Below are 19,067 nucleotides of genomic sequence, written 5' to 3' on the forward strand. Positions count from 1 at the left end.
GCGCTGCATTTCGGAAAGTATTTCAATTCAGTTATACATTCGTCCAACCAATTTCAGCTGGTTTCGGCTGTAGCTAACTAGGAATGGTTCCATAGCCTGGTTAGAGCCAGCCAAACTAAGATTTTGACTATGTGCCATATCCTTCCTTGTGCTCTGCGGCAGCATGTTATCCTCACAAAATGATACTTGGAGACAATCTCGCAGAAGCGCCACACTGGAAAGCTGCCAGTCATGAGCGCATGCAAATACACATTTGTGCCATCACATAAACAATGTTTAACATGACTCTTGTTAAATGCTTGTATGAAGACCACTCTTCCACTGTCATTCCCATGCCATCTTCTATCAATCCATGCAATATTCCGTTGCCAGAATGAGTAACATCCCTGTAAAAGCACCGCTAACAAAAATGGACCATGCCTCGTTATTTTCACATTTGTCCACAAATCTCAACCAGGCTTACCAGCCGTGCCAGAGTGAAAGATCTCGAAGAGTGCATTAATTCAGGCTGTACAACACTGGTACACCATGCTATAAACTTCAGATGGCGATACCGTCTTCGACCAACTATGTGGAATGAAGGTGAGCACGTGACAGACGTGGTTTAATGGAGTCATTACAGGCACCCAGAAATTGTCGAGTGCTCCAGGCAGCTCTTCAACATTGTTTATTTCACAATGTGCTGCTATTTTTTTACTCCACAACACGCCACTAAAATGGAATTTTACCTGCCTATTTTCGGCACCTAAAAAGTACATTTTTATGCTTACAGATCCGGCCTCTAGTCATCTCTAACCTAGTTCTATACAAAACACTCAATTTGATTACAGCACATTACACAATGGTCGGACAGTTTCATAATATATTTAGAACAGCATAACAATAAGGCAATTTAAGGTGAAACATAAGTTGAGAGGAATCAGATTTGAATAATATGAGCACAATGGTACAGCTACAAATTGAATAGAATTCAATGCTATTCCAATCATTCGTGGTACAGGAGGAAAAGTCTTTTTAGGAACAATTAACTTCCAGCCTACGAAACTGTGCTAACACTGAATAAATCATACCTTTTGACTGCCTAGGATCATTCTTCAGTTTTAACAAATTAAAGCGACTCAGGCTATGAAGGATGCCATAGTGGAGGGCTCCAAATAATTGCAAACACCTGGTATCCTTCAATGTGTGCCAACATTGCAAAGTACACGGTCGCCTTGCATTTGATCATACAAATACCCATAACCATTATTTTTTCATAATAGTGCAATTATAGAACTTGCAATGTGGCTGTGGTCTCGATGCTTTGCCCTTGCATTACAAATGCTACATTTTAAATGCTGACAAATGTCCCTCTCCTCACACCCCCATAAAGGCTGTATAGACTTCGCCCAGCTACACAAAGGTCTTTCACTCAAAACCCCTATCTTCTTTTGTTATGGCACATTGGCATCCCCTGCAGCTTTCACAGCCTCATTCCACTATGCCCGCTTTTTGACACTTTTGACATTTCAATGTGTGACAGTCCCAGCAACTGTCAATGGCACAGGAAACAAAGGCAGCAAGAATTTTCAACCTGGCCAACCCCCCCCCCCCCCCCCCCCCCCCCATACCCTCAGATTTTCTGAAAAAGAAATATGTTAGACTCTCTACAACCTCAAGTGGGGAGCGGGGATTTACTTCCTTACTTTTACAGATTACTCTGACCTTGTTCAAGATTACAGCAATCTTGAAAGAGTGACACAGATGAATATCCCTTGCCTTTCTCACTGCCAAGTAAACGAACCAAGCTGCATGCAGTTCTACACATTTACATGTATTCACAATCTTGCCTATCACAAGTGGCACTGGTAGTAAGTCCACATACTTTCGGACAGGCACTGCAAGTGATGGAAGCAATAATGTGCAAACATGTCCTCCCTGCAGACACAATCACTCCAGTTATCTGCTGCCATGAAGAAACCACAGCACCAGCCTAATGGATTGTAGTACAACAATGACACTACCCCACGCTGCAGCAGTTTCATCTCGAGACAATTGATCATAAGCTGGCCAACGCCAAGGGATCCGGATTGAGTACGCCCAGCCCATCGCACCATTACAGGTGGGGTCGTACAAGCGCTCCCCAACAGTGCCTCGGCAAAAGTACACAAGTGCCGAGCGTGACAGCAGCGTCCGTGACCCATATCGTATGGTGCCCCCGCGAAATGCCGCGACCAGAGGGGTGTCCGCAGCAGCGTGGTCGTATGAAGCGTGTCAACTTTGAGAACTCCCTCACCCGTCCACCACAAGACATCACACTAGTGGGGAAGCAAGACGCGGAAGTCATTCAGTGCGTGCACAATTGGGAAGTCTGCAGGCGCGCATGGCCCCTGCTTGCTGCCTGTTCGGGGCTTGTCACGTCGTTTGTGCTTCGCGCTAGCCAAACCGGCCGGAGGAGAGCGTCAGCCGCCGCAGCCAAAACAGCAAGCAAGACACTCGTCGCCTCCGCAATTCCGCGCGCTTACGTGACGTCAGGAGGCCCTGCCTTACTTGGGAATTTCGAGTACACTGGCCAAGCCCTTACCGTGACCGGCCGTGTAGGCAAGCGCTGTACACGAGCCAGTCGCGCTTAAACGTGCTTGAAACCGCGTGAATGTCACCACAACCTGTTGTCGATGCACCAGGGGTCCAACGGCTACACCCTTCTTTAGGGATGCGCCTCTTCAAGAGAGCTGAACGCGCACATACACAATGGTGGTGCGGCCACGACTGCTAAGCGCATGCGAGACACGCAGAGAGAAATTCACGGCACATTAGACACACCAGTTGGAAAGAGACGCTTTCCACGCTGCGCATTTATTTTTCGTGTCTTGCATGTTCCTTGCCTTGCTGCTTTAATGCAAGCCGTACTCAAATGCTATAAGCAAATGAGGCCCGGTCGTGCGTTTCTTGTATTCGAAGTGCTGACGCACACGCAGCTGCCGTCCAGAAAAACTTGGCAAGAACGCTTTAAAAGCCACCGATCTAATCCTAAAGCAATGACCTTGAATGCGTTGTTTTGGTTATCCCAGCGAGTGTAGAACAGCTGCGCACTAGTGCGGCGAACTGTTCGGCATCCTGTGCCACTGACGGCATGGGAGTGACAAGTGGAGTTCGCCGGTGCGCACAGGCAGCACACTGGCAAGGAGTAAGCTTTACAGCGCAGCGGCTGCCTCTCAGCTGAGTAGTGGCTCGCCTTATCAGAACTCGAAATATGAGCACGAGATGTATTCAAAGAGAGTGAAAATGCCGACAACGTTCACATCCCTTCGGCGCAGCGGGCACTCCTTCCAACTGCAAAGACAACCGTTAAGATGGCAGAGTTCAGGCACTACGATGCATTCCTGCTAAGAACACAATATCCGCATCACGCAGAAGAGTAAGAAAGAGACATAATGAAGGAATGATTTCCTTTTTTGTTCTGTTCTGAGTTTGGAATCGGCACTTTGCTCAAGAACACGCGCAGTCTTTCCGAGGCAACGTACTATACACCCTGTTATCGTCTTTAGGCTGCACCCAGGGAATCGCATGTGCCGTAACACATGGGCGAGTGTTTCGACCACACGACATGCTTCAGATATAACTTCTATTTCGGATCAAATATTTCTCACGACAACTTCAAAGCGGTACTGTAGGCTTACGTTGAGTTAGCGCACGCATTCTGCGGCATCAAAAGAAGTTCACTCACCGCTTCTTTCGTCAACTTTTTCAAGGCTCCTGCACAGCACAAACAACACCTTTTCACGAGCGCTGCACCTTTCTTTCGGGTTTTTCTTGCGGAAACCATGAAGATTCACGCGCGATTTTCTACAAACTCCGACAGCAGTTCACTCAACACCTACAACACTGCTCAACGCTAAACCTAGCCACATACGGCCATCAAATTTTTATGACGTCAGTTCACGTATCATTGAAGTTGCACCAGATCATCAAGAGAGGGCGCCACATGTATGAGGCTTCAAGAGGCGTGTCCGCAAAGCAAGTAGCTTTCTATCCGCGTGGGAGTGGCGTAGCTGCCAGCGTTTGCAGCGCAGTATGTAGTCAGTTGCAAGGTAGTCTCCGTGTGCCTACCTCCCTGTAAGGTTGCCGAAGCGGTTGCCGCGGCCACTTATTTCATGCATCACCGCTTGGTGTCTCAATGAAGATGCATAAAACGGATGGATCCTTTATTGCCGTCCTTTCAGAATGAAATAAGTGGCTGTATGCCGATGGACCATATGCATCGAAAGAATCTATCGTGACAACTGTCGTCCGCACGGACCTCAAGGTGTCCGATGGCCGCGGAGTGAAATCATGAAATAGCTGCTGTGGCTGTCCATGGTGCGATTTCTCGGAGACATCCATATTCAACGCGCCATTTTGCAAATGAATATTTTGGGGCAGGTAAAAGCACCACAATAAGCAGTGAAGCAATATTTCTTTGGCATTTTTACCCAAAGAACAAATAACGTGCAAACGTACAACCCAGTGAAAAAAAATCAATGGGTCCAATTGGGAAGACCAGTCAGATTGAACTGGTTCTGCTAGTCCCAAATGGTTTGTCCAATAGGTACTGTCCAACCCAACTGGTTTCTTCACTCCCAATTGGGAAGCCCAGATTGTTTCTTCACTCCCAATTGGGATGCCCAGTATGGTTTCGTGACTCCCAATTGGGAATGAAGAAACCAATTGGGACTGAAGAAACCAACGGTGCATCCCAATTGGGATTGAATAAACCCATTGGGCTTCCCATTAGCCCAATGGGTTACTTTAATCCCAATTGGGATTCATTTGCTCCCAAATGGGATGCCCATTTGAAACGAATTAGGCTTCCAACTGGGCTTCCCATTGGTTCTAATTGGTCCTAGCAAACATTCTCAATGGGGAAAGTAGAGTCAGTGATATCCTTGACTGAGATGTGCACAGATATACATACCTCTATAAAGAGACAACAGTGAAAAATTTAAGTTCTTATAAAAAGTATATGCCGCTTAATCTTATTGATTACATCGTGCTCACTGTAAGTGCAGGCATAATTAACTAAGTAAACTCTGAATAACAAAGATGTGTCACTGGTCCCAGCAGCGCTGTTCAAAGAATGGAGTATATAAGTATGCAACCTGTAAATACATACATTGAATCTGTGTTGGTTCTGTGTGTGTAATGCTTGCTTGTCTCTCATGATTTCTGTAAAAAATTGTAATTTCATTCCACTTGTATAAAAGTCGGCTCCCCTGTAACTCCTAGACAGAAAACATCGAAATTGCATCTCCATTCTTTTTTTTTTTTTTCAGCTATGCAAGTTCAAATCATTTGGGCTCAATGGGTATGCCTTGAGTTCAATTGGTGAACCATTTGGTCTTCATGGGTGACCAATTATTTCCAATTGGGAGTACCCACTCGTATCAAATGGTCAGGCCCAATGGGTGGCGAAAACACAATTGGTTTTTGACCAATTCATTTCAATTGGGAAATTCCCAATTTGACCCATTGAATATTTTTGGGAACGGATGTGCTCAATTACAATTAATCCAGCTGCCAGGCACATAAGCCTAGCAGCAAGAGTTGTACAACTAGAGGATACAACTCGCATGCTCATCTTCTGCGCCCAATAAGAAGGGCATTCTTTATTGGGCAAATAAGCACACATTGTGCTGGTGACGGGTTAATAAGCAAAGTTCTTGAACCTTGCACCACATGTGGACTTAGCTAAGACAGGCAATTAGAGAACTTTAAATGCAAAAATCCACCAAATTCAAGAACATTAATAGTGTACCAACAAAGAAAAAGTGGGACACACATCTGTTGACGGCCCAATCGGTTTCCTTAGGGGACTTGTTCCCTCTGCCTTTGCGACCCATAACATCCCATTAAGTGGACAGCAGCCTGCCACCAGGCAAAGTGATTTTTAAAGTGAATTCTTTCTTGACTATATAGATATAAAGAAGTCTACAATGAGGGAACTTAAGTTCTCCAAGTTCTGCAGATATTCCGACGTGGCAAACCCTTCTCAGGCGTACCAAGGGCAGACCTCATCTCGTCGTTACTTTTGTGGTTAGTTCATGTGCTCTCCTTGATCCCACACCAGCTGCCAGAAACCAGACATGCCTGTTGCCTACACCTAATCCTGGCTGCATTTTTCTTGTTAACAATACGTATGGCGTTACTGCCCATGAAGCACTATGTGGTTTTTCACTTGAGACCGCTAAATAATCTACAATTTAACTTTTTCTTTGTTTCGGTTTCAATAGTGCCTAGGTCATTTGACAGGGATGAAAAACACTGCGATATAATCAATGCATTTCTTGTTCTAAGCAGGCTGGCTTAGAACTGCAATGAATTATAACGATAAGGAATTACTATATCGCAGTCTTTTCCTCCTTCACATGACCTAGCCTTAATTTTGCCATCATAGTTGTCAGTCGCCTGCAAAAATTCAAACTAGTAACAAAAGAAATTTGACTATAAACTATTTAGCTACCATAGGTAAATAGCACATCACAATCCGTATGCTGCAATATCTTTCGGAATGCTACAAAGAATAAAACACGCAACCATGTATTAAGTGTCTATAGTCAATTAAGCGAGTGAAGTGCTTCTGGTGGCTTAACAGCAAATGAAACTTTTTTTGCCATACGGTAACAAAAAAAAAGACCTCTGCCAACTGCCTTTGACAATATTTAAGCGATGACCATAGCAATCCAACATATCAGTGCGCAAACAGAAAATTATATTTAAGTTTAGTAAAATAAAAGATTACTGAATTAAGACATACAGGACTACTTTTACGTTTTTTTTTTTTTTTTTGCACAAAAGGAATGAGGTCAAATTGCCTCCTTGGTGGTCTGATTTTTTATCAGCAACACATGCCTCCAACTCAGTAGATTCAATCTCTTGCCCATTACTACCATCAGCACTGTACCGCTATTACCTAGGCTAACACAGAAGTTCCTTGTGCTGCTAGTTACACTTTCATGCTGATACTCCCAAACTACTGAAGTTTGTGAAGTGATATTCATGTCAATGTGCACTGGCCATGGCCTTTTGCATAAAAGTGGCTATTATGTAGTTTAAAAAACATGAATGCCAATATGCGAATGCATCTGCGCTCTCCTTTGTGCAGAGTGTTCGCACTTAATTTCAGCCGCAGAGTGGTAATGGAACCAAGTGTAAACAAAACAAGGTACTGCACAGATAACCAAGTACTAATAAGTTTGGGAAATATAAGTAGTGTGTTCACCTATTGTTGTGGTCACCAGCCACAACTAGCAACGAGAAAAAGAGAACAAGCAATGAATGTGTGGGCAAATGCAACACCTTTAATGCAGAAATGGAGTTACGGATCCAGACTGCAATTTGTTCACAAAGATGTATGGAGCAACAAATCGTACAAGTGTCCTGTGGAATTCACACCATACACCAAGGTACACAACCTGTGCTACAGTGCTCTGAGGCTGCATTTTTAACAGCTTACAAAAAAGCATGTACTACGCCCCTCCAGCACAAGCAAATGAAAAAAAAAAAAAAAAAAAACGCTTGTGCTACAGCACCTACCCTGGCATAGGTTAAAAGCAAGCAGCATTTTGGCAATATTAGTCTCCACGTCTGCTACCTTGTTGAGGAAACAAACATTCTGCAACAAAATCCGCCAACAAGATGGGCTTCCTCTTGTAGCGGGTCCTGCTCAATAAACATTAATACTACTTTATTGCCAGCGGCAAGCCTATACAAAAGTAATGGCACTAGCAGAGTGCACTATAACAGCTCCTGGCAAACAGAACACTGAAACAAAAATAGCCTTGGTGTCAAGATTTTAAATGCTTGGTTTACGTTATTTTGTACCAGTCACTTTTACTGTTACCGTTTACCGTTCAGCGGCTTAACGAGCCTCGTTAATGTTTCATATTTATTTACATAGGGAATCTTCCAACATAAAAACTCAATGAGTATATAAATATGTAGCCACAACACACGTGGTGGACAGGGTTTCAGACGACAGTCATCACTTGCCGCCTAAAATGATTATGGTCACCGCGACACACGTACAGATGCCTCCTACTACAGCACTCCTCGCAATAATGTTGTGCAGTGGTGGTGAAGAATAAATAAATAACGCGCAAGAGAAAGTCAACCTATACACAAGACAACTCCTGCCCTGCCGAGCCGTGGAAAAGCTCCCCCGAGCCTGCGTGGCCAACAGAGCTTCTCTCGAAAACAACTAATAGTAATAGTAAAAACAAAACCTTTACAGCATTGCGCATGATGGCCATTCACATGTCTGCTTGAGCATTATGCAATGTGTACGTCCTAAAATCAAGCACACAGTTTAAAAGGGGGAGAGAAAGAAAAAAAAAAGGTCCATAATAATGCTGCCTTTGGAAAACGGAATGAAGATGTCTTTTCATGTGACAACAGAATGAAACATACGAGGCGCAGTGAATGACATTTTTCTCGGTAGCACATGAACTGAGGAAGCAACAAAAACTTACCCTGAATGCAACTAAGGTTCTCGAAGTAAAACAGGAAACATGCCAGCTGAACATGGGACAAAATTAAAAGGACAATAATAATAATAAAAAAGAGAATGAGCAGATGGGGCACCAAAAATTGTATTAAAAGAAAAAAGGAAGAAAAATGAAGTATGCATGCACCTGAAGGGTAAAGGTGCATTGTGCAAGGTATGAGAGACGCTGCATGACAAGGACTCCGATTCTGCATCCACTTCGAAAGAAGAGCAACAGACGTGCTGGTGAAGTGAGCACCAACATGAGTCAATGCCTCGCAAGCCAACAGCTAACATCAACAACAAGGCGTAGAAGGCAATCATTTTTTTTTTTTTTGCGCCTTCCACAAAATGGGCCAAAAGGCAGCCTTCATACAACCCAGCAGTTGGCTTATTACTGCGCACCAGTGAAAGAGCTTGCTGTCCAGCAAGACACATACGCACACTTCCACACGACACACAGACGGGAAGAAAGCAACAGCTGGCATCCACCAAAGAGTGCAGCGCCTCAGGAACGTCTCGGGTGTTGCAGCAGAAAAGTTGGCAGCAATCGTGGCGAAAGTGGAGAGCGTTCTCAAAAGTAAGAGACTGTCGCCGGCCACGTTCTGCAGATAGCATGCAGCAAATGCAGCTTTGGGGATGAGGAGGAGCAATGATTGTACTAGTGATGGACATTGTTACGACAATCTGCGATGAAACAACAAGAAATGGGCGAGGGAGAAAACATTTCGGAAGCACTGCAAGAAAATACGCACTGCAGTGACACCCACTGGCACATGAGGGGGTTCTCCTTAAAACTGCTTCTTCAGATCGCTCCTGTGGTAGAACACAGGAGAGAGAGGCGTGAGCAACGTGTACCTCCAGTTTACGCAGGCACTTTCCCCAGCTCTTTCAAGCATCCCACATTCCTCCTCACTCGCATCTGATGAAAGGAAAAGGACACAACGCTCAAGACCAAAACATGTTACTATAACAACAAACCGACAGTTGCAAAAGAAAAAAAAAAAGTGTCGGAGGAAGGCAACCATCCTGGCAGAAACTGTGACACAACATAAGAGAGAGAGAAGACAGTCACCTCGCCACTGCCCTTGAAAACATGTGACTCAAGTTTCCACATTTTTTTCTTCACTGCTTTCTCAAAATCCACAGAACTGCCACAGATACGATGGTGATGGGAGACAACGCTCTACGGCACTCTGTCCTCTGCCGACGGCCCGTTGTTGCAGCATCAAGTGTCTCACGGGAAGCAGCACACTCTGGAACAACCACAACCTTGTTGGATGTCAGCCTTGGCCAAAGAAGGAAGAAAAAAAAAATCCAGAGGGGGAGGGGGAGAGAGAGAACAGAACAGCTTGCGCTGGTACGTGTGCGCTTTTTGAGGAAATTAGCGTACGATATTGAAGTAAAAAAAGTGTGTATAAATATAGCACTATGTATATGTATAATATATATATATATATATATTTATATATATGGTATGTATAAATGTAACAAAAAAGAGTCAACTGTGGGGCCATAAAGAAACTAGAAAAAAAATAATAATAAAGAGAGAGAGAGGGACAGAGAGGTGAAAAAAAAACCATGAATGGTGGTGACAGTGTGCGTGGGTGTGGATGGTGAAGAAGCCCCAGTGGGATGGGTGGTTGTGCCTCTTGGCAGTGGAGCGAAGGACACGGGAGTGTCGGGGGGATTCAGGAGGTCAGCTCCTCCCAGCGGCTCTCGAAGAAGTTGCGCATGTTGTGACCTGCCTGGCCCACCGGGGAGTCGTCCTCGTTGAAGGTCTCGCAATTGTCAAAAATGAGCCGCACGTCCAGAGCAAACTCGTCCTTGCCCTTGTACCTGCATATGCACAGGCGAGATCACGGGTTTAAAAATGCTGCGCAGCAGTTGGTAAGGAAGTGGTTTCTCAGCATCTGATGACCAAGGCATCTATTTACTTCCTTATATGCAGTTTTTGTTTTTTTGTTGTTTTTTTTCAAAACAAGCCAAGTCCAGAAGCCGAAACTAAGTAACTTTTTTCTTTTTTTTTTTTTGTAATGACAAAATAATTTAGATTGTAATTCTACAAAATGTTTGAAAACGAAGTGACCAGCCTAGAAATTCTGTACACAAATCCTGTGTCAAACCGAAAATGATCCAGGCTGCTCATACACCTTTTTTCTCAGCTTCAGACACACACACACAAAAAAAAGTGTGTTTAAAAATAGGGGAGGGGGGGGGGAAGGGGGTTGTTTGCATATTTTTTCCTGGGAGGTGGGGGGAAGGGCGGTGGGCGGCTACACAGCAATGCGTGGGCTCCCAGTGTAATCTGAAGGGATTAACAGCGCAGACAAGAGGGACAAAGAAGGAAAACAACGCTGGCGCCGTTCTTTGTCTCTCGTCTCTGTGCTGTTATTTCCTTCAAAGTATGTACCAACTAGCTCAACTCTCTGTTTTATTGAGCTCCTAGTGTAGTCCGCCATCCCCATTGTCATCGATGCTTATCAAGCTGATAAGGAGCCAACAAATGGCATAGCCAAATCCACATCCATAGCATAATCTGTTTATTATCCCCGCCATTGGTCACGCTTTGTTCAGTCAGTGGTAGTTGGGCCATTTGTCAGGTGCTGTTTAACACCCAGTCAAGCCAGCTTGCACTGTTGGCCTGCTTTGTTTTGATGCCATGAGTGTGACACGGCCAATGACCTTTACGCCCTCACATCGACAGGGCACATGCGAAGGCCCGATATTCCACTGCTCTGCCAGTGGATCGTGGACGCGTGAAATGCGATACCAGCCGACTTGGTTGTAAGAGCTCCAAAAAATGTGCCATCAATAACAGGTGGATGGTTCTGAAGACGCCTACGTTTTGAGAGTGGCGATGAAGCCTCGGACGGTAGCAGTGAGAGCGGCGTTGATTGAGAATCAAATAACCAGTGACATTGTGGCAGTCATTTGAATAAACATTCTAAAGAAGAAATGATCCCCGAGTGTGCAGTTCTATCTTTCTAGTGCACTCATTCTTTCTTTCTTTTTTCAGATAAATGTGTGGATTATGAGCGAGAACTTTTTTTTTTTTTTTTTTTTTTTTTCATGGATCTCAAAGTTAGAGGTGCAGGTGATATGCAGAGGCGGGTTATATGCGAGTAAATACGGCAGGTCATACTGTCCTGAGCATTATTTCAATCATTCCTTCACTAGCGCTACTTTCTCATCGAATACCAAAGATAATGTCACATGCCTAGCACCGCGCGGCCTCTGCGCTGGGCCGCAACGACGGCGAAGTGGTTGTTGGCGCGTGGAGAGCATCGTGGGTCGGCCTGCATGTCACTGTACGTCCACACAGCGCCTACTCGCATGTCTGTGGCTTTTCAGGTAGTGACAACATGAAAGAATTGATGGAAGATTTGCACCCAGAAGACAAAACAAAGGGATTATTAGCATTGCTGCAGATGAAGCAATGATGTATCCGTGCTACAAAATACATAATGTTTACACACTAGGTTGGGTAGGTGGCAGTAGCTTGCCTAATTCAATAAGTGCAATAGCCAAGGCAGGAAAGAAACAACAATACTAGCAACAGAGAGTTGTGAGAGACCACAGGTGAGGCTGTTGCACAAGTCCCTGGAAAGGTCTTGTTTTGAGGGATAGAAGCAGGTTCGAGCATTTTGGAGCAGTAATAAAGCCATTGTGGAGCAGCGTGGGAGCAATGAAACTAGAATTTCGGAGCATTCTCATCATGTTTTGGAGCACAGTTTGCGGGCCAAGCGCCTTCAATAATTACAATTTTTTCTTCCTGGCATACAAAACGCCCCAGTAATTTGGTGACTATGCACGCATATCTGACAAGACAAGACAAACGGCCCAAACATGTACAGACATTTAAATTGTTGTAACTGACATGCGCAACAATTCAAAACAGACTAGCAGCAAACGGAATGCTTGCTTGTGAACTTTATAAATGAACCCCATACTGGACAAAAAGCTTATAACTATTTTGACTTGATAGATTCAAAGGTTGAGTCCACCATTTAGTGCACCCAAGCAAATGCGTCCTAGCCTAAGCGCCCAAGCAAGGGGGATATACAGCACTGAAAGGTAGCTTTTCCCTTCTTCAGATGCTTTACTTGACAGCTTTCTGCCAGCAGCTCCTCATGTTTTTGCTTTAGCGATGCTGGGGCTACTTTAAAGGAAAGCTGAAAGTCTTCTTTAGGAATTTCCCAAGATACACACTTTATACTTGTAGACTAAGCTCACGAAGTGGTTTTGAGCTACCATATAAAGTTATGACATAATCGATCATTACCGCAACAACATTCAAATCAAAGCTTCTCATCGAAGCACTGCAGAAGTGCGGAGAAACTAGACAATGACGCTATTATCGACGACGATCCAAATTTCAACTGCTCTCGCCCAATCCTAGGTTGCGAGTCACCGCCAAGCAACGCCTCGCTACCTTTACCTTCGTTGACATCGGTCTGCTTCTTCAGTGCAAATGTTTATGCGTCGGAAATGCATCACCTCTACAGATACCGTCATCATCGGTGTCCTTAGTCGTCACTGTGCACTGCGAGAAGTCTAAATGCCAAATTATACCTCTGTCGCAAGAGCAAGCAAAAACTCTTTCACCTAAGCGGTCTTTATTGAGTTGAAAGACTCGTACTCAAAAGGAGTTGCATGGCAGACAGACGACACTGGTAATCTCTTTTTAGCGTTTCCTTCGGTGGACGCTATCAAAAGCGTGGCTCTAGACCTTGAAACAAAACCACTCAGAATAAATCGACGTATCGCAACATATAAATAATCAAATTTGAGTATTATTACACGTTGTTTATAGTAAATTTAGCTACAGTACGTTCACAAAAGTTAAATTAAAGAAGATGGTGCACATACGCATCAGCGGTTAGCATCACCACGTGATATCTTCCAACTGCTTACGAGAGTGCGCAGAAAAACTACATTATTGCGCCTAGTTAACCTTCTGCAAAACGCAAAACTCTTTTTTTATAAATGCACAAACGTGACACAAAAATGCACTTTTGCTTCTTTTATTTATTAAAATATAATCGCCGATGTCAACTGGGTTGGAGGCTATGCCTTTCCAGCCATAAAAGAGATCGGCGATCTCCGCTTTCGGAAAAGATTGCTTCTGGAAAGGCGATTGAACTCTGTAGTGCGTCTGCGGATTAAACTCTTTTTGGCGAGGTGGCCTTTTATTCAAATGCCTTTACAGTGCCAGTGTGACACGGGTATTAGTTTAGTTCAATGATTACGCTGTCAATTTAAATGCTAGTGCAAAATGGTTTGGCACGATTTAACATTAGTCTCCACACACTCATATACTTTAATTCAATCAAAATCTAAAACCGCTTGAAATGTCCTTCAATCTCAACATATTGGCAATAAGCCTCGTATGGCATTCCAACACTCCCGAGGACATTTCTTGTAACTGGCACCTCTGTGGTGATATCTCCATCATGGTTCAAGTATGCTTGGTATTAACACAGAGGCTCGATAGTGAAGCACCTGCTTGTTTTTACATCAACGTATTGGCAATAAGCCTCGTATGGCAATCCAACAGTCTTGAGGACATTTCTTGTAACTGGCACCTTTGTGGTGATATCTCCATCATGGTTCAAGCATGCTTATGTCTGACATAGGCTTGACACTCTTGGTATTAACACAGAGGCTCGATAGTGAAGCACCTGCTTATTTTTACAGCAGAACCCTTTGAGATAGGAGCATGGATTGTAGCCGGACAAGTAGCAGGCCAGATAATAAACATTCTGGCTGACCTCTCTGCTTTTCCGATCAGCAGGCACACAAATTAGCACAGCTCCTTTAGAGTTGGCTAAATTTGCTTTGGCTGCTTAACCAATGATGGCGACTCTGGTGATTACGGTGCACATCCTGTGGAGCCGGTTTTTGTAAAAGCATGCCGAGTGTGCCGAAGCAACTTTTCGGGAGCTATTATAGGGCAGAGGTCATACAGAGGGAAAATTTAGCAAAAAAATCGGGAGCCTCTCGGGGAAATTGGGAAGAGGCGATACTCCCATCACACTGCCGAAGGCCTAGGAGCTCACTTCAGTGTCATACAGAACATAACGCCCAGTGTTTAGATAGCAACCAAGTGCATAAGCGCGAACTCCATGTGCATGCGCCGCTGATGTTTCTCTCATCAGCTTCCATGTGATTCTTCCACTTTAAACAAAGTTACCGTATTTACTCAAATGTAACGCGAGGGGCGACTTTCCGTACTGCCCAGTGGGAAAAAATAAAACCACGAATGTACCGTAAAAACCCGCGTATAATACGAGTTTTTTTTCCAACTTTCAGCGTTCCAAATTTCCGCCTCGTATTATTTGCGGATCCCAACCAAAATGTCAAAGTTTTGCGAGAAGTTTTGGTTTCGTTGTTGCCGCGTGGCTACGGCTTGGCTTTGTTATCGATGTGCGGCTACGGCTTGGCTTCGTTGCCCTAACGTGGCCGCACCCCGCAGTGGCCACGACGTCGAGGTGTCGTCTCTTTGTTGTTGAGTCGTCGAGTGCGCACAGCATCAGCGCATGTGCTCTCGTGCAAACCACGGTTCGCGAAAAAGTGCACGCTTTTTTCTTTAAGTGAACGAGCAGGATGCCAGGGTCTCGGAAACAGTACTCGGCTGCTTTTAAGAGAAAGGTGATTTTAGTTGCTGAAAACATCGGCAACAGTGCGGCCGGGAGGCAGTTTGGCGTCACCGAGGGAAGCATTCGCGGATGGCGACGACAGAAAGAAGCCCTTTTCGCGTGCAAGGGAATGCGAAGAAGCTTTCGCGGGCCAAAGAATGGCGCATTCCCGGAAATTGAACTCGCTCTGACGGAGTTCGTACGAGAACAGCGAGCATCGCATCTAGCTGTGAGCGTAGAGCTTATGCAAGCAAAAGCTAGGGAGCTTGCAAGGGAAAAGGGAATTCCGAGCTCCGCCTTCAAAGCAAGCAAGCACTGGATACATCGCTATATGTGCCGTGCTGGATTCTCGCTACGCCGGCGAACCTCGATTTCACAAAAGCTGCCCGAATCCTTCGAAGAGCTGCTGGTGGCTTTTCAGCGCCACGTGATTTCTTTGCGAAAGACCAAAAACTTTCAGCTGGGGCAAATAGGCAATGCTGACCAGACGCCGGTTTACCTGGACATGCCATCGCCCCTCACCGTCCATGAGAAAGGCTCTAAACAAGTTTGTATCCGGTCTACTGGAAACGAAAAGACGCGGGTTACAGTCATGCTATCGTGCACGGCAGACGGCCGCAAGCTCCCGCCCTATGTCATCTTCAAGCGCAAGACAATGCCGAAAGGTGAGGAGCTGCCGAAGAATGTCATCGTGAGATGCCACGAAAAAGGTTGGATGAACGAGGATCTTGTCCTCGACTGGGTGAAGTCAGTGTGGTGCAAACGGCCCGGTGCACTGTTGTCCTTTCCATCCATCCTCGTGCTGGACGCGTTTCGTTGCCATTTGGCCGACTCGGTGAAAAGGCTGCTAAGCGACTGCCGCACAGAACTTGTTGTGATTCCGGGTGGGATGACCTCACAACTTCAGCCTCTCGACGTTTGTGTCAACAAACCCTTCAAGGACGCAGTCAAGCGATGCTACGCGGAATGGATGCGGTCAGGTGAGCCTGCAGTGACGCCGGCCGGGCGGCTGAAGCGAGCATCGCCAGCCACGCTGTGCAAATGGATTGTGGACGCGTGGGCAAGCATCCCAGAGGAGCTTGTGCGCCGTTCGTTTAAGAAGTGCGGCATCTCAAACGCCCTCGATGGCACAGAAGATGAGTACCTGTGGGATGATTTGTCCGACAAAGAAATTTCCGAGGAAAGCGCTGCTGAAGATGAAAGTGAAGTGTGAGGTCCGATTTCAATAAATGTCTTGTTTTTTCTCTCTCGTATTATATGCGGTAAAAACTTTTTTTTTCCATTTCGCGTCTCCAGAATTTCACCTCGTATTATATTCGGGTTCGTATTATACGCGGGTTTTTACGGTAACGCGAGATAAGCGCTTGAAAACGTACCTTTAATAGACATTATGACCATTGTAGTCTAATCAAAACGCACAATCGTCGTCGTCATTGGAGGCAGAGTTCTCAGAAACCTAGTCTTCCTTTTCACTATCGTCCCCTCAGACGATTCGGAAGCCTTTGCGGCCAGGCCCACATTTAAAAATCATCTCCCGCTAAATCCGCCACCCACATAAGGTCTAGCCGTCAAGCTGCCGCAGAATTTCAGATTCCTTCTACTATCGCAATAGCTTTTGCACAGCACATTGCCATTGTGCGAAATGCGATTACAACAGAAGTAACTACGCTAATCCACTGCGAAAGACGCGACAAGTGCGTGATCAAGGGGACAACAGGAGTTTGAGCCCACGATACCCATGAGAAAAAGCGCAATGTTTTGACTTCGGATGGATTGAGATTTGGCTTTCCTGGTACCCATGTTGCCAACATAGCATCGTAAAACCGCAGACACCGAAACTGAGTGGTGGCGGAATCAATATGGCTGCACCCTGGCGCTGCTTTAGCCAACTGAATCACAGTATTCGATTACAACGAGAGGGTAGACTTTGAGAGCCAAAAATCATGAAAAAAAACTCTCGTTACATTCGAGTAAATACAGTACTTCATCAAAACTATGACCCCCCCCCTTATTTGGCACCCACTGCAGGCCTATTAGTGCCTCACACTTTTCTTCTTTCGCACCTCCCTCCTCTTTTGAAAAGGCAGCTTCTTTCTGTTCCTAGCTGCGCATAACATGGTAAAAAAACATGTTTTGGCATGCCTAAAAAATGTCTCAGGTTAGCGAAACCACCTTCAAGATGTCCCGATACAGTTGCAATAACCTCTGAAATCGTTTTGTTGGGTTCGGTTACGTTTACGGTTACGTATTCACAGCTTGTTTAGAGGAAGTATTCAGAGACTTGGAATGGGAGCAGTTAGGGATAAGGGTAGATGGAGAATACCTCAGTAATCTGCGATTTGCTGATGACATTGCCTTGCTAAGCAACTCGGGAGATGAACTGCAAATAATGATTGATGACCTAGACAGGAAAAGTAGAAAGGTAGGCTTGAAAATCAATATGCAGAAGACTAAGGTAATGTTCAACAGCCTCGGGAAGGAACAGGAGTTTACATTAGGTAGCGAAATACTGGAAGTAGTAGGCGAATATAACTACTTAGGACAGGTAGTAACCGCAGATCCGGACCATGAAAAGGAAATAACAAGAAGAATAAGATTGGGATGGAGCGCATTTGGCAAGCACTCGCAGATTATGACTAGCAGCTTACCGGTATCGCTCAAGAGGAAAGTATACAACAGTTGCATCTTGCCTGTACTCACCTATGGGGCTGAAACGTGGAGGCTAACCAAGAGAGTTCTACTTAAGTTGAGGACAACCCAGAGGGCTATGGAACGAAAAATGGTAGGGGTAACATTAAGAGATAGAAAGCGTGCAGAGTGGGTCAGAGAAATAACGCAAGTTAACGACATTCTAGTGGAAATTAAGAAGAAGAAATGGACATGGGCAGGACATGTAGTGCGAAGAGAGGATAACCGATGGTCGCTGAGGGTAACAAACTGGATTCCAAGGGAAGGAAAGCGTAGCAGGGGGCGGCAGAAAGTTAGGTGGGCGGATGAGATTAAGAAGTTCGCAGGGGTCAAGTGGATGCAGCTAGCACAGAACCGGGTTAAGTGGAGAGATATGGGAGAGGCCTTCGCCCTGCAGTGGGTATAATCAGGCTGATGATGATGATGATGACGTTTACGGGGTTTAACATGCCAAAGCGACTCAGGCTACGAGAGACGCCATAATGGAGCGCTCTGGAAATTTCAACCACTTGGGGTTCTTAATCTGGTCAGAAATGGGCGAAAAATTGATTTTGAGAAAAATGCATTTTCGGAATGTTTGCACCTTTGAGCACTAGCCTTCAAAATATCAACACTGAATTCGGTCGGGAAATACGGTAAAATAGACTTTTAAAACGCCACGGGAGCCTCGAAATGGCCAAAAAGGGGTGAAAATTGTTAGAACTTCCCACGCGCGCCACGAGTGAAGCAGCCGGCTGGCTGCCGCCATCTTGGACTTGTTTTGAAGCTCGTTTCTTTGTGCGCATTTTGCGGCATCTCCAAATAACGTCGCTCAAACAGAACGACCACCGTCGCGGGTTTTCCGAAAGTCGTTTCCGGTCTGCTGATTGGCTGAAGCGCGCGCTCGCGAAGCGAGCCGCTTGTCTCGCGCTTTCCATTGGCCAGCGCGACTGACTTGCCATTTTGTTTTCTTTCTTTCTTTTTCATTTTTTTAACGTTCTTCGTCGCGGCTGCTGCTTCGTTCGTTTATGATGCTCTTTCGTGATCGTATCGATCGTTCCCGCAGCCAGTGCTGGTCTTTAGACGTAGCTCGGTGGACGTAGCCGTATCAGGAGTGTATTAAAAACTGAAGCGCGTAGCAAGTGCGCGTCGAAGAACGAGTATGGCGGCGTGCTGCCAGGGTCGCGCGGCGTGCTCTCGACCTAGCTGCAGCACGTCCGGCGGCATATAATCGTTTGCGAGCGGTTCAGAGGCATCAA

General features: G+C 45.4%; 2 protein-coding genes across 12 annotated transcripts in view; both read right to left on the reverse strand.

The window, feature by feature from the left end:
* The window catches only part of chb (CLIP-associating protein), a 185,728-nt gene extending 181,821 nt beyond the window's left edge, over window positions 1-3,907 (reverse strand). For all 5 annotated transcript variants that reach the window (XM_084606806.1, XM_084606804.1, XM_084606805.1 and 2 more), the window contains exon 1: window positions 3,707-3,907. The gene's annotated coding sequence lies outside the window, so the exon portion shown is untranslated. The remainder of the gene's footprint in view (window positions 1-3,706) is intronic.
* A 3,387-nt stretch (window positions 3,908-7,294) lies between these two features.
* The window catches only part of LOC146185878 (bromodomain adjacent to zinc finger domain protein 2B-like), a 122,199-nt gene continuing 110,426 nt past the window's right edge, over window positions 7,295-19,067 (reverse strand). For all 7 annotated transcript variants that reach the window (XM_084606815.1, XM_084606810.1, XM_084606814.1 and 4 more), the window contains one exon: window positions 7,295-10,339. In XM_084606815.1, the coding sequence (XP_084462941.1) occupies window positions 10,192-10,339 (148 nt within the window). In that variant the 3' untranslated portion in view covers window positions 7,295-10,191. The remainder of the gene's footprint in view (window positions 10,340-19,067) is intronic.

The sequence above is a fragment of the Amblyomma maculatum genome, chromosome 6 (assembly GCF_055883805.1).
Source record: "Amblyomma maculatum isolate TAMU_Amacu chromosome 6, ASM5588380v1, whole genome shotgun sequence".
In the NCBI taxonomy this organism is placed as follows: domain Eukaryota; kingdom Metazoa; phylum Arthropoda; class Arachnida; order Ixodida; family Ixodidae; genus Amblyomma; species Amblyomma maculatum.